This window comes from Rhincodon typus, chromosome 7 (genome assembly GCF_021869965.1).
Source record: "Rhincodon typus isolate 14 chromosome 7, sRhiTyp1.1, whole genome shotgun sequence".
Classification (NCBI taxonomy): Eukaryota; Metazoa; Chordata; class Chondrichthyes; order Orectolobiformes; family Rhincodontidae; genus Rhincodon; species Rhincodon typus.
The window spans coordinates 60,169,924-60,185,662 of NC_063338.1; the positions used below are offsets into that span (position 1 = coordinate 60,169,924).

A 15,739-nucleotide genomic window follows, 5' to 3' on the forward strand; every position below is an offset into this window, starting at 1 on the left:
CACTTGTGTCACATGAGATCTTGCAGTTCATCCGATTTTTTTAAACATCATTTTTTCAACTTAATAATGCTGAGTTACGATGAGGTAAAAATACCTTTCAAAATTGGCACAAAAAATAAAACAAAATCTGGATTTTCTAAAGTCAAAGGCAAGGAGGTTTGGGAGGGTTGGATATCTTGCTAAGTCACTGCTAATTTTGTTCCTGCCAAGGTAGAATCACCCCTTTTCGTAATGTACAATGAATTTAATGTGGTCTTTTTTATTGTCAGGCATCTACCAAAGGAGATGTTTTTGAAAATGTTCTGCAGGTCAGTCTCATAAAATTGGCATAATGTTTGTCTTCACTCTGATAATGGGGAATTCATTTGAATATAAGGAATGAGTGCAGAATTATTGCCATTGAAAATAATGAATGTGTTGCAATATCACCATAATGTTTAATGCATCTTTGTGTAAACAGTAAAATGATTAAAAAAAAATAATTACAAACTTATTGTTGAGGCAAAAACAGTACCCATAGAAGGTCTATAATGAAGGAGGATATTCTAAATAGATTTGGATTAGTACACTATATTTAATAATTTAAAATTTAAGGTCACTGTTCAGTTACACAAAAAAGTCCCCGCTATCAATTTTGATTTCAAATAGTTTCTAAATCTTTTGAGTATATCATGAACTGGCAAATTAATTTTCATACTTTAGGAAAACATTAAAGTGAAAAATAACCAAAATGGTATTCATTAAATGGGCTTTTAAATCCGAAAGCTCCTTTTTAATAGATCATGGTTCTGTGATACAATGCGATACAATAATGGTTCACAAGACTGGTTCCTGCATGAAATGGTTCACTTCAGATGAGTGGCTGAAAAATTGTGCTTGTTTTCTCTGGAGAAATGAGATGCTGTCAGTGAAACACGAAATTCTGAAGGGACTTAACAACGTAGACACTCGGACCTTATGTCTCCTGGTTGGTGAAAGTAGACATGGGACATGGTCTCAGTATACAGAACCAATCATTTCAGACTGGGATTAGAAATTTCTTCAGTCATGAGGATGTTAATCTTTTGGCTTCTTGACCTGAGAGGTTTGTGGGTGTTACATTCTAATTCTAGGACAGATGTTTTGGTCTGTCAAAGAATCAACGATATGGGAGCAGGCAATAAGATGGGTGTTTAGGCAGTAGATCAGTTTAAAATTTTATTGAATGGCGCAGCAAGATTGAGGAGCTGTTCCTGCTGCAATTTCTCAACGAAAAAATTGACACCTAATAAATATTTGCACAAAAAACAATATTGTAATGCAGTTTCTGAAGGTAAAAGTTTTTTGGGTGCCAGGCACAACCATATATGAAAAATATCCTACAGTAACCTTACCCATGCACCATGTATAATAATGTCCAAAGTAAAGTGGCTCAGATCTGTGCTTTACATGGTTTGGGTTTTTTTCAAACTTGAAGTGGTGGCTCACTTCTGTGGATTCAGACTGATTGTTGATAAGAGTTGAATTAAACTGAAGAATGGAATTGGGAATCTTTCTTTACTATGACCAGAATCTAAGTTACTCAAAAATAATGTGAACTCTGAAAACCTAAAACAAGAACAAAAAAAAACTGGAAAACTCAGCAGATCAGACAGCAGCTGTGGAGAAAGAGTTAATATTTCAAGTTATTGACCTTTCATCCAAATGCCAAGTTATCAAACAGCTGGACTGATGTTGTTGGCAATACTTGTTACTTGATTTCAAATAGCTCCATCCTTTATTATATTTATGAAATAACTGCACATAGGCTGGTATCCTGTCAGCAACACGTGCTTTATTTACTTGTTCACAGTACACTGGCTGTGGCCAACCAGCTTTGAGTCAGTCCACTGAACTGAGGAGACTCTAAATCTAATATTGGTCAGCCAGGGATTCCTGATTGAGATTGTTAACCTGAATCAATCAAAGATCTCATAGTTAACAAGATCTACCTGGTTCCAATCACTACAATTTAATAATTGACTGTTTCCTTCCATTACAATAGTGACTTCACTTTAAAAGAATCATGATTATTCAAGAAGGATGGTAGGTTTAAACAAAGAAACTACAGGCCAGTGAGGTTAAGATCTGTGGTAGGAAACCATTGGAAGAAAATTCTGAGGGATTGAATTAATCTCCACTCTTAAAGGTAAAAATTAATCAAGGACAATCAGCATGTCTTTGTAAGGGAGAGATTAACAAACAGGTATATTTTATTGTACTTTTTGATGACTGGGTGTGTGTAGATGAAGGTAGTGCAGTACATAGATTTCCTTAAGGCTTTTTACAAGGTGTCACATGGCAGACTGGTTAAGAAGCTAAAAGCTCATAAAATCCAGATCAAATTGGCAAATTGTATCCAAAATTGGCTTCGTGATAGTAATAGAGGCTGATTGTTGAAACTGGAACTGGAACATTTTGTAACTGGAAGCTTATAACAGTGGCATACCACAGGGCATAGTGCTTGGTCCATTTCCGTTTGGTGTGTATTAATGATCTATCTATGAATGTAGGAGGCATGATCAATAAGTTTGCAGAAGACATGAAGGTTAGTGGTGTAGTAAAAAGCGAGGAGGAAAACTTTAGATGACAGTATGACATGGCTGGGCTGGACAGATAGGCTGAACAGTGGCAAATGGAATTTAATGAAAAGTGTGAAGTGATGATTTTGGTAGGACTAACAAGGCAAGAGTACATGTTGAATGGCAGGACCCTGGGAAGTGCAAAAGCTCAGAGAGACCTTGGTGAGCAAGTCCATAGATCTTTGAAGGCAACAGGACAGGTAGGTAAGGTGGGTAAGAAGACTTATGGATTGCTTTTTATTAGTCAACACATTGAATACAAGTTGAAGGCATTTGTGAAGGAGATGTGTGCAATATTAGTTAAGCCACAGCTGTAATACTATGTGCAATTCTGGTTGCCATACTATAGGAAGGATGTGACTGTATTAGAGAGGACACAAGAGATTCATTAGGATGTTGCCTGGGCTCGAGCAGTTGAACTATGAGGGGAAGCTGGATAGGCTAAACTTCTTTTCCATTAAAGAAAGCTGAAGGGGTGTCTGTTTTGAAGTGTACAAAGTTCTCAGGGGCACAGATAGGGAGACACCTTTCCCCTTTAGTAGGGTGTAAACAACTCAGGGGCACAGTTTTAAAGTAGGGAGCAGGAGGTTTAGAGAGAATTTGAGGAACAAATTTTCACCTAGAATGTTGTGGTAGTCTGGAACTTGCTGCCTGGAAGGTGATAGATGCAGGAACCCTCAAGGTTAGGGATCTTTTTAGATGAGTATTTGAAATGCCATTATCATTCAAGGATATGGTCTAAGTGCTGGAAAATGGAATTAGAATAGATGGATGTTTGATGACCGATGCAGACATGATGGGCCAAAAGGCCTCTTACAGTGCTGTAGAACACTATGATTCTAATATTAGTTTTAAAAAATGTTGTAATATTCTTCCTTCCTCCCATCATTCCCTCTTCATTTGGTAGCCTACAAAAAGTCTGCATGATATCTCATTAGAAGATATTTCCTTGTAACAACTATTACAATGTCTAAATTTTCTTCAGACTATTATTCCTTTTGTATTCATTATGAAAATGAGTATTTTAACAAATAATTAGCCATGGGCTAACTATATTATTATTTATTCATAGACTTCTATACAACTAATATACCTCAGAAGGTATTTTAAAGTAATTAGTGTACTTCTGTTAGTTGGTTCATACAGCTCCAATACAGACATCTATTCTGGGAATTGTCATCTTCATCTTCCTTTGCTGGTTAATTAGAGACAACCTGGAACTCAAAAATATCAAGGACAAATATATCTTTATTACTGGATGTGACACTGGCTTTGGAAACTTACTGGCAAAGCAGCTTGACAAACGAGGGTTTCGTGTAATCGCTGCTTGCTTCACAGAAAGCGGAGCAGAGAAACTACAGACAGACTGTTCATCCAAACTGAAAACTGTCAGGCTCAATGTGACCAGCCAAGATCATATTCAGAAAGCAGTGGAATTTGTACAAGCAGAAGTTGGAGACCAAGGTTAGTGAGATGGAATTTTTGGTCTTTTTTTCTCCAACTGTTAGTTAAAATATTAAGGATAAAATGATTTTTCTGTGATATTCTTTTTGAATTTCATATAATTACTAAGTAGCAGAGCTTCAATTTTCTGAACAAATAGCACTCTGCTAATACTTGGAGGTAAGACCAATTACTGGAATAAACATCATCTGTTATACAGTTGCATGAGTTGTTTCTATGTGTCTCACATTTTTTATTTTGTCTCAATGGAGAAATAATCCGTGATGATGATAGTCACCAATTAGGTTATCTTCATGTACAAACTTCTTTAAATGTCTTGTAAGTAATTTTGCAAGAATTATATTGTTTCTTTAAACTTGGACTCCAACCAGGAGTGTTAAAATGTCTTTCGATAACTTATCTCCTCCTGCACATTATGCAAACCAACTGCCATATTTTGCCAACAAAGATTTTTGATCACATTACCTCTGTAATGACAAATCCTTTCAAAAATGTAGATATGAGTGACCAGGAACAAATTAATGGAGCAATTTTCTAATGTTTTAATATGTCTAAAGAGTAGTTGGGGAAGCATAAACTAGAATTGTGCAAACTCACATAAACTTAATTCCCCAGGAAAAAAAAATTATAAACATTTTGTAATAACTACCCAAGAGTTTTGTGCATGCACACACACATCTCCCCACTACATCTGATCCCTGACTCCCTGAAGTGACACTCTGCTCCTCATAACATGGCCCATGCCACCCTACCTTGCCCTGCTGAAACCAACAGAAACTCGCTGGCAATGTCCTGCTGGTGCCATACAAACCCATCTGCATGCAACTTCCAGCCCAGTACCCAGTCCTGTCAATGCCAACATCAGAGTTGGAAGCCAAGAACATTCACAGACCCAGTCCTGCTGAACCGGCAATAACCCATCACAACCTCCCCTGAATGAGACCTGACCAATCATCCCAACTTACCCAAAAAGCAGCCTCCTGCCACCCTACCTCTCCAATCCACCTGGCGTACAACCCCCTTTGATCATGTGGCGTACTAGCTCCTTCAACCATCTGTCCCCTTACCAGCCTGCCACACTACAGGCTAGGATCACAAGCCCCCTCACCCACTTGGTACACTATATCCTTTCTATCCACTTAGCACACTATCTCTCACATCCATTTGGTACCCTACCCACATGACATGTTACCTCTTTACCTACCCAGTAGCCCCTCACTTAAACTACACACTGACCTTCCCTCCATTGCTGTCAAAGTATCCTTGGAACCTCCAACTTCTGAAATACAGTAGCAAGTATTCTGAAAAAGGGGAGTGTCTTGGCCTGCAATGCTACTCCTGTGTTGAGTGGATTTCTTCCTTGTTATCTCTGATGGATGCATTCAGGAGAGGCTAAAATTGGAATCTTAGTTGCAAAATTTGCATTCAGATAAGTGGATAACATTAAAAATAATTACTACTTTGGTCAAGTCTGTTGCAACTGAAATTGGGACATTTGGGCCATAGTTTTATTTTCACTTGTAAGATTTGGCTGTTGCTGCCTGGCCAGCTTTTATTGCCCATCCCGAGTTGTGCTTGAAGATGATGGCGAGCTGCCTTTTTGAACTGCTGCAGTCCTCATGCTGTAAGTAGACCCACAATGCGCTTGGGAATAAATTCCAGGATTTTGACCCAGCGACCGTGAAAGAAGGGTGATATATTTGCAAATTGGGATGGTGAGTAACTTGGAGGAGAACTTGCAGGTTCTGGTGTTCCCACATATCTGCTGCCCTTGACCACCTTGATGGAAATGGTAGTTGGTTTGGTGGCTCTGTTTAAGGATTTTTGGTGAACTTCTGAAGTGCATCTAGTAAATATTATACATTGTTGCTACTGTGCACTAGTGGTGGACAGGAGTGGATATTTGTGGGTATGGTGCCAGTCGAGCAGGCTGCTTTGTCCAGGATGGTGTCAAGCTTCTTGACTGTTGGAGTTGCACTTATTCTAGCAGTCTGACTTGTCCCTTGTAGGTGCAGGAGGGTTTGGGGAGTCAGGAGGTGAGTTACGTACCACACTATCCTAGCTTCTGACCTGCTCTTATAGTTACTCTGTTTATGTGGTGAGGCCGGTTGAGTTTCTGCTCACTGCTGACCCCAAGGGTCTTGATATGAGAGATTCAATGATGGTAAAACCATTGACTGCGATGGTTACATTGCATTTGTGTAGCGTGAATGTTAATTGCCACTTCTGAGCCCAAGCCTGGATGTTGTCCAGATCTTGTATTTGAACATGGATTGTTTCAGTATCTGAGGAGTCACCAATATTCGGGGAACATCCCCATTTCTGACCTTTTATGATGGAGGAAAGGTCATTCAAGCAACTGAAGATGGTTGGGCCTAGGACATTACCCTGAGCAGGTCCTTTAGAGACGTCCTGGAGCTGAGATGATAGACATCCAACAATCATGACCATCTTCCTCTGTGCCAGGTATGACTCCAACCAGTGGAGAGTTTGCCCCCTAATACACATTGATTCCAGTTTTGCTGGGGTTCTTTGATGCTACACTCAGTCGAATGTGGCCTTGATGTCAATGGCTGTCATTCTCACCTCACCTCTGGAATTCAGCTGTTTTGTCCATGTTTGAACCAAAGCTGTAATGAGGTCAGAAGCTGAGTGGTCCTGACAGAACCCAAACTGGGTGTCACTAAGCAGGTTATTGCTGAGCAGGTGCTGCTTGATAGCACTGTTCATGACACCTTACATCACTTTACTGATGATCGAGAGTAGACTGATGGGGTGAGTTGATAATTGGCTGGGTGGAATTGTCCTGCTTTTCATCTACACAACATACCTGGGCAAGTTTAATAGAATTATAGTGTCCCTATAGTGCAGAAAGAGAGGCCATTTGGCCCAGCGAAAAATGCCTGCCCTCTGAGGAGTCATATGCAGTCCAGACCAAGTAAGGACAGCAGTTTCTTTCCCTAAAGGCCATTAGTGAATCAGACGGATTTTTCCCAGACAATCAACAATCAACATCAGACTCTTAATTCCACATTTTACATTTTTGAATTCAAATTCCACTATCTGCCGTGGTGGGATTTGAACGACAGGAGGTGAATGTTCTGCGTATGGTGACACACCAACTGCAGTTAGCCCTATGGTTGTGGCACATCATACCATTAATACTTGGGGGTCAATGGAACTATTTGAATGTCATTGTTAGCACATTGTCATTAGAAAGCTAATTTTCCTATAAAGAAACATGTTGGCTCCCACTTCTCTCCAGTAAACAGAAAATTATGAAGTTAGATTTACTGTGATACAAGGTATTTGCTACCTCAGTATTGATGCACTGTAGGCTGTGAACTGTCGGTAATGTTGATTTTTCCCACCTGGAAGGGTCAACTGATATAGGAATTGAAGGTGATGGTGATCTTCAAGAACACAGCAGCGCTATCCTTGTCCTGGGGATTGGTTAGCTTAGTTGGCTGGACAGCTGGTCTGTGATGCACTGTGATGCCAACACTTTGGTTTCAATTCCCTGGCTGAGGTCACCATGAAGGACTCTCCTTCTCAACTTGTTCCCTCACCCAAGGCTTGGTGGCCCTCAGGTTAAACAACCACTAGTTGTGTCTCTCTAATAAGAGAGCAGCCCTATCATCCAAAATGTTGATGGCAACCTTATCTTTGCCCTGCAGCTTGACTCTAGGTCTGATTGTAGGAGGTGGCATAGCTCAATTAGCACCTTCTTGGTGAAATGTAGCCAGATTAGACTTTGCAATTCGTATCTCCAGCTCAGCAAAGAGCATTCTGGTGCTCCTTGATAGGTCTGGCCTTTAATTGAGAGTCGTCCTACTCCTCCTCCTTGGTATAGCTTTTCCATTTTTTGATGCCTGTGCTTCATCTGCTTGTCATGCTGTAGCCTAAGGAGACTACAACTATACATTGCCCTACTTATCGAAATCCAGCATCAATCCCTTCTGAATCTAAGAATCTTTCCAAATTCCTCCAAGAAAACACATCACAGCACTTCTTGTATAATGTGAAAGACAAGAAAACAAGAAAGTCAAAAGTGTCTTATCTGGAGGTTCCATCATAATAACTTTACTAACTGTGGGGGTAGGGAGCAAGCGTTCCTTGTGTCACTAGGCATATATTCAGCTGAGAATGATCCGGGAAGGCCATTAACAGGCACTGCTTAATCCAAAATGGTAGACCATGATTCAAATCAGCATAAGATTCTAATACTGTTCTGCTATCCTGCTTGCTTCCAGCACCTGAATGGCATGACTGAATTAGCGCTTTTACAATAAAACCATAAACCATACCTGCAGAAGTTCGCCATTCACCCCACCAAGTCTGATTGGCCATTCAGTGAGATGCCTTGAATGTTAACTTAGTTAGATTTATTAATGTCACCCTTCATTTTCTTCCAGACTTTCTCTAATGCTTGAATATCTTTCCTTAGTTAAGTGGCCCAAAATTGTTCACAGTATTCCAGCTGTGGTATAGATCATCATAGATCATAGAATCCCTACAGTGTGGAAACAGGCCCTTCAAACAACAAGTCCACACTGATCCTGAGAGCATCCCACCCAGACCCGTCCCCCTGTAACCCACCTATTCTACACATCCCTGAACACTACGGGCAATTTAGCATGGCCAATCCACCTAACCTGCACATCTTTGGACTGTGGGGAGAAACCAGAGCACCCGGAGGAAACTCACACAGACACAGGGAGAATGTGCAAACTCCACACAGACAGTCACCCAAGGGTGGAATCAAATCCGGGTTCCTGGTGCTGTGAAGCAGCACTGCTAACCACTGAGCCACTGTGCCACCCAGATTCTTAGCAAAACCTGTGCACTTTTATACTCTGTTTCCTTTTTCTTTTGTCTTTATGTGGCACAGTGTCAAGGCCATTCTGTAATTGACTAGAAGCTGTTGGATGATTTTGGTTCCAGGTGTCTTTGCCCATATCAGCAAATTTTATGGTGGGAATGCTTTATCATTAGCAAATGTTGAAGTGAAATTTATTGACTATGAAAGTCTTAGAAGAATGAAATGAAAGCTAGCATATTGGATTAGGACAGAAATCCACAGTTAAGGTGCTAGCACTGGTACAAGCATGATGGGGCCAGTGGGCTAAATTTATAGAATTAATTTAAAGAAAGAATTTGCATTCATACAGTGCCTCCCAAAGAGCCCCGCAACCAACAAATTATTTTTGAGTTGTGCAACAGTTTTTAGCATCCTCAATGACAACTTGCATTGGTCCAGAGCCTTTAACATTAGGTAGGCATTTCACAAGATCATTACCTAAGAAGCATAAGTTCTGGACATCACCTCTTGTTAATTTCGATGAGAATTAACGTGTCATTTCACAAACAACCTAAATCATGTAACATTGTCTATCTGACCTGCAGGTCTATGGGGTTTAGTGAATAATGCTGGAAGAGCAATTCCAATAGCACCCACAGAATGGCTGACAGTGGAAGATTTTACCAGTGTCTTGGATGTTAACCTAGTTGGACTTATTAACGTCACCCTTCATTTTCTTCCACTGGTGAAAAAGGCAAAGGGAAGGATTGTGAATGTTGCTAGTGTCATGGGTCGTATTTCATTTGCTGGTGGTGGCTACTGTGTTTCAAAATGCGGAGTGGAGTCATTTTCAGACAGTTTAAGGTAAGTGGCTAATAAATCTGGCAAGCAGGTTATAAATGATTGCATTGAATTTCATAGAGTTATGTAGTCATTATGGTATACAAGGAGGCGAATGGGCACTGTGAATTTATGCCTGCTCCATGTGGAGCAATCCAGTCATTTTCCAATACCCACCATTACCCTCTGCAAAGAGGCATAAACATCATGCCCTTGAATTTTTATGGGGTTTTTCCTAATCTTCCAATAGCATAACTTTGGCAGAGTTTGATGGAACCCGCAGAGAAATGCTGCAAATGGGAATTGTTTTATATTTGATGTTCCTTCAGAGGATATGCAAACCATTCTGTGGAAATTCAAAATGTATTACACTTCTTTGTAACTACCTTTTTTGTATGTAATGCAAAAGCTTTGTGCTAGCTCTCTCCACAGACGCTGCCAGACCTGCTGCATTTTCCCAGCAATTTTGTTTTTGTTTCTGATTTCCAGTATCTGCAATTCTTTGTTATTTTAAAATTGATTCATGTTTGACGTGGAGTCCAATTTTTATATTGAGTGAAGCAGTTTGGGCTTTCCAATGATACAATCATTGAATACAAATGCATGTTTTGATAACATGATGCTTAACTATTTCATCAGTGTTAGACAGAAACAGAAAATGCCGTAAATACTCAGCAATTCTGTCAGCATTTTTTGGAAAGAACTAGTTGACATTTTGGATTCACGAAACTCTGAAATTTCAATCAACCTGAAAAGTTGACTCTGGAAAGAATCTTATAGGGGTATGAGAGTAATACAATATGGCAGAATCGGGTAAGAAGTCCAGAGATATCATCTTGATGTTGGGAGCAACTTACAGCATCTTTTATGGATTCACTGAGCAGTGAGATGAGTTCCTAGCTAGTCAACAGTGAGCTGCTAATAAAAGGGGATTATAGCTTGTTTGTGTTTTAATGTCACAACTCATCATTAATATTCAGCTTACTATCTTGCTGAAAACACAGAAGAAGTTAGACATGAACAATTCCCAAAATGGGAATCAGGGCAGGTACCTGGTGACTTCAGCTGATTGCTGTGTGTGAGGAGGTTCCATGTTGATTAGCACCAGACAGCACCTTAGGCCACGTACCATGGACACCTTGTACATGGACATTGGAATCTGAAGTTTGACATCCCCTCATGGCTGTCATGGTATCTCTCTGATCCACTTGCTGAACTTTTGCTGTGCCAGTTAGCCCAGTTACACAACCAGGTAGCTTGTCTTGCTGGTCATTCAAGGGGGCATATATCTTGCTGTTTTGGCAGTGAGCTGATTCAGTCTTATAAGCTACTGGCACTTGCAGCTTATATGGCAAACATATGGCACATACAGCAAGCAAGTAGCCATGTCTAAAGTCTTGAGTGAGTAGTTGTCATTGATCTCCATAGATGTGCCCATCAGTCAATCAATGGCAGCCTGCTACATCGGTCCAGGGAATTGGCCATGGTCAGGCATCCAGTCAGGGTGATTTTGGTGAGGGGGTCCATGCCTCTACAATCCAGAGAGTGAGTCAGTACTGTGGCTGCATAACGGCCAGTCTGGGGAGTAGGGCTGATGTCTTTGGGAGAAGTATAGCCCCCCCAGTTATGGTTCTGGGCACTTCTCATCCAGTTAGGCCAACTATGGGGTGGTGCGGGTGGGGGGTGTGTTGGCCCATGGTCTGGACCGTGGGCCCATCTGCAAAAGCTAAGGGGAAAGAGGGATGGAGGGTTGGTGGGCGTGAGACTAGTGGCAGGGCTCCTGCTGTTGGGAGAGATTAAGTAACCTGTTCTTCAGGATTGAGGGCTGCAGGCTGGGTGTAAGGAGGAGTGACAGTCGTGAAAATTAGGCAATACAGTCAGGCATTATTGGGGAAGGGAGTCATGTCCATGGTCAGGAATATCCTGGCTTCAAGGAGGGGCTAGTGTATGACTACACTTGTCATGGTTACCTCAAATACCAGTGGCTGGGAGAGAAAGGTGGAAAGGTGCAGACCTACGTAGATGGGTTATGTGGAGGAACCCGGAAAGGTTCAAAACCTAAAGGATTAACAGAAAGGAGATCTCGATGTTTGCAGCCTCAGCATTGTGAGCAGGTGAAGGCTGAAAGTCGCTGGCCGAAGATTACTTACTGTCACCATCTGTCATGCTGGAAATCAAAAGGAGAATGGTTGTGACCACACCTGGAGTGGATGGGATTAATGTCTCAAACTGTGGGGGAGGAGGCTGCAGGACCCACCGATGTGAGTTCCTTTTAAGGGGAGACAACATTAAAACAGACCCATGGACTGTATAGGACACAGACATGGGCTCAGTAATCACTGCCAATCCTAATGCACTGGCTCCCTGTGTCCTGTACACCCCTCTGCCCCAGATATTACTGGATGCACAGGCCAGGGAAGGAATTTGGATGTTGTGAGACAAGGAGCAATGGTGATAGCAGGACCTATTGCCCTGTATAATCCTTGATCCAACCTACTTCCACATGCTGCAACAGGCTGTCAATACAGGCATCAAAGCATGGTACGTACTTTGTAGCATCATGCTGGCACAGTTATCTTCAGCACAATACACACACTCCAATAAACTGTGTAAAGCCAAAATAATAACATTTAAACAAATGTGAAAATTAATGTACAGTGCAATGTCATCCGTGTTGCCAAAGTGCCTTCAATAGGTTTTCTTACTTTGTCTCTCCATTCCCTCACCCACTGCATCACTATGTCTGAGTGTAATCCGTGGATCTGCATCTGGGGTGAGGGATCCTCCTCAGAGGTGGAGTTAGTTGGCCTGGAGGTTTAGTCAGCCCATCTTGGGTGATGTTTGTGTCTAAACATCTCTGACCTGCTTGAGGGTCTTTGGACCCACTTTTTATTAAGGGTTGGAGAGGTCAAGCAGGGTGGAGGTGGAGCTCATGACCACCTCGGTGTGTCCTTGACAGGAGACTTATAGGGGGTATCTGTGTGGCTCCCTCTCTGGCTGGGAACCTCCAGGTATAGCCTGACCCCTTGTGAGGAAGGGGCACGTTCATGGCATCCCTGTCTCCATGCCTTAGTCCTGAGGAGCAATGGCTGTGGTGATGGAGTGCAGGCGTGTGCACTTCTCCAACAGATGCTGAGGGGACTGGAGCTGGCTGCCCATGGAGACAACCGAGTGATCACATGTGTTAATGCATTCCTGTAGCCTCAGGGCAAGGAGGGCCATTATCTCCCCCACTCCTGTCTGCTGCAACTGTGCATGTGGGCACCCTCATTGCTGATAATCCTGGTGCTGACCAGGTACCTGGGTTCTGACAGTCCTCTGGGTGCCAGTGGCATGGCTGTTTCTTCCTTGGCCAGCTGTGAAACTGTCAATTTGAGGTGCTTACTAGTATGTGCTCCCAAATTTGCTGAAGCTAACGTTCCTACCGAGGAGCCAGAATCTGAGCTGATGGGGGGTGCAGGAGGCAGTTTTGCCAATGCTTCCTCTGAAGCCTTATCCTCAGAGGTCCAGGAGGTGACTTCTGGTGAGGCTGGCTGTTTCACCATGGTGTTTGTGGAGATGCTGGCAGTTTCTGGAAGATGAGACAGTGTGTGATGTGGTCTGCAATTAGAAATACTGTGCAATGAATGACACCAACAGCAGGGTTACTGTGAGAGTTGCACTGGAATGAAGAGTAGAACTTACTTGGTTGGCAGGATAGTAATTACAACATTTAAAAGTGATCTTGATGGGTGCATGAATTGAAAGGGCTTAGAGGCATATGCATCAAATGCTGGAAAATGGGACTAGATCAGTTTAGGCTTTCTGGTTGGCATCAAGTTGGACTGATGGGTCTGTTTCCACGCTGTGTGACTCTATGATGTCTTGGCATCCTTGTAGGAATGGTCCTGGTCTTGTCCTGTGATGATCAGGATTCTCTCTTTGTACGGGTTGACGAGTCTAATTTTGGACTCCCTTTACATATCTGGGCCCTTTCTGTCCTATGGTGGGCTGATCCTCCTGGAAAAGGGGGAATTGAGTGATGTGAAAGTGGGTGGCATAACTGTTTGTGACGAGAGTGATAGATCATAACCCTTGGTGGGAGGAGTGCAGTAGCAGAGATAGTGAATGTGAGGGCTAAGAGAGAAGTGTTACACATATCCTGCAAAGTGGAGAAGGGCACTGACCTTCTCACAGCACTGGTTGTTCATTTGCATCAATGAGATGGCAGTGACCCTCGTGATGACTATGGACCACGCTGCCAAAGTCTGGTGTTGCTGCCTCTGACTACCCTTTTGGGAAGAGGCCACCCCTTTTTATGCCCCATCACCACCGAGTCCCTGTCTGAGAGCAGCAGCATCAGCTTCCCCTCTCCAAAATGTTCACATTCTGTCTGTTAATGAGCAGGGAAGTTATTTGGAATGCCAGTGTTCATCTGGGTGTATAATAGCCTCTTAAATACCGTACAGATGCCAAGGATGCTGGTCTTTCAGCAGATTTCCGTTAAGTGGAGAGTTTTTCTGGGGCATGATTAGGTGGGGATAGAATTGGATTTGAAGGACCTCACAGAGTAGGTAGTTGACGAAGCGAGTTTGGTATGAAACATCAAGAATCTTGCTGTGCCTTGTGACAAGAAACCCTACAAAAAAAGTCAGTGATTCGCAGTCAAAAAAACATAAGATTTGGCTCTCTGTTGTTCTTTCTGTAGGCACTTCCAATGTTTTCTGCTTTTATTTTGGGTTTCCAGCACTCAGTGTTTCACTTTTGTGAGAATGTTAGTCAGAGATAGCTGTAAGAAAGGGAACAGATTATGATTTGAATACCTTTAAAGAGCTGGATAATTTCTTTCTGTCCTCCCTCCAGCTTAACACATCATGTCACATAATTTGTCAAAACATTTGGAAAGCTGGAGCAAACTAAACTCTTGTGAATTTCTTTATAGGAGGGATATGCAGCACTTTGGAATGAAAGTCAGCATTATTGAACCGGGTTTCTTCAAGACAGAAACTACAAACTTAGAGTTTATTGAGAAAAACCTTCAACAGCTTTGGGAGAGACTGACCCCTCAGACCAGGGATTACTATGGGCCAAAGTATTTTAATAATTGTAAGTGTGTATTAGTAAGTCATTCATTTCTTATTCATGTATAAAATTCTTGCACCTTTTTAAAGAGACATGCTGTCAAAGGTTTTCCACTCATGACAAGAATTGGAAAAAAATGTCAAATTTCAAACAATCACAACAATTTATACCTCAGAAGGAGTGCAAACTGGTTGCAATGAGGCATCACTATGGTAATAGCTTTGGGAAACTGTCGGCTCCCTAACCTTTAGCAACCTGATCCTCCTATCACCAATTTTCAAGTGCTTTACTAACAAATAACTGTTTAAATTAAAATGGCTATTTACACCAGTGCTGTCCTGTTGTGACTGATCTGCTATTTATTACTTTGAATTGTTTTAAATGCATAGTTTTGAGTGTGATACTGTACATTGCTTCGTGCTAGCTTACATTTAAACTGAAAGTTCAAATGCAACAACGCATAATTGTTATTCAAAAAGTACGATAATTGTCTTCAATAATATGCTGTGAATAACAGTTTTAGTATAACTTGAGTGCTCATTTTCTAGACATTAAAGTACAACGGTTTTCAATGCACGCACTGTGTTCTACTGACCTTGAGAAGGTGACTAACTGCATGGACCATGCTTTGACAGCCAAGTATCCACGAACACGTTACAGCGCCGGATGGGATGCTAAGTTTTTCTGGATTCCTATCTCCTATGCACCATCATTTCTAGTAGATTGCATGTTACGTTTGTTTTTACCGACCCCTGCATATTGTTTGAGAAAATCAAAAGCCAGGAACGTAATTGTTGTGTAATCAAATCATCCACTCTACTAGAATTACACGTAGGCACTATATGTAGCATTATTACCAGGTAATGTTTTTCTAAGTTTTAATTCGGTAAGAAAGCACTTGTTCAGACAGAATAAATAGAGGATTGTACTTAGATTTTATATGTGATCAGTAACTTTACAACAAGTTAAAATA

General features: G+C 41.6%; 1 protein-coding gene across 1 annotated transcript; it reads left to right on the plus strand.

Annotated features, from left to right (window-relative positions):
* Window positions 1–66: 66 nt before the first annotated feature.
* Window positions 67–15,739, plus strand: LOC109934862 (retinol dehydrogenase 7-like). The gene is made up of 6 exons (XM_048599222.1): window positions 67–84; window positions 270–308; window positions 3,734–4,064; window positions 9,471–9,729; window positions 14,627–14,790; window positions 15,315–15,739. The coding sequence occupies exons 1-6, from the start codon at window positions 67–69 to the stop codon at window positions 15,566–15,568; spliced, it is 1,065 nt and encodes a 354-aa protein (XP_048455179.1). The 3' UTR covers window positions 15,569–15,739.

Bases quoted from the DNA above. Each gene is read 5' to 3' on its own strand.
- LOC109934862 (XM_048599222.1), top strand. The intron at 4,065-9,470 runs GTTAGTGAGATG...TCTGACCTGCAG, and splicing joins AGCAGAAGTTGGAGACCAAG to GTCTATGGGGTTTAGTGAAT. The intron at 9,730-14,626 runs GTAAGTGGCTAA...ATTTCTTTATAG, and splicing joins TCATTTTCAGACAGTTTAAG to GAGGGATATGCAGCACTTTG.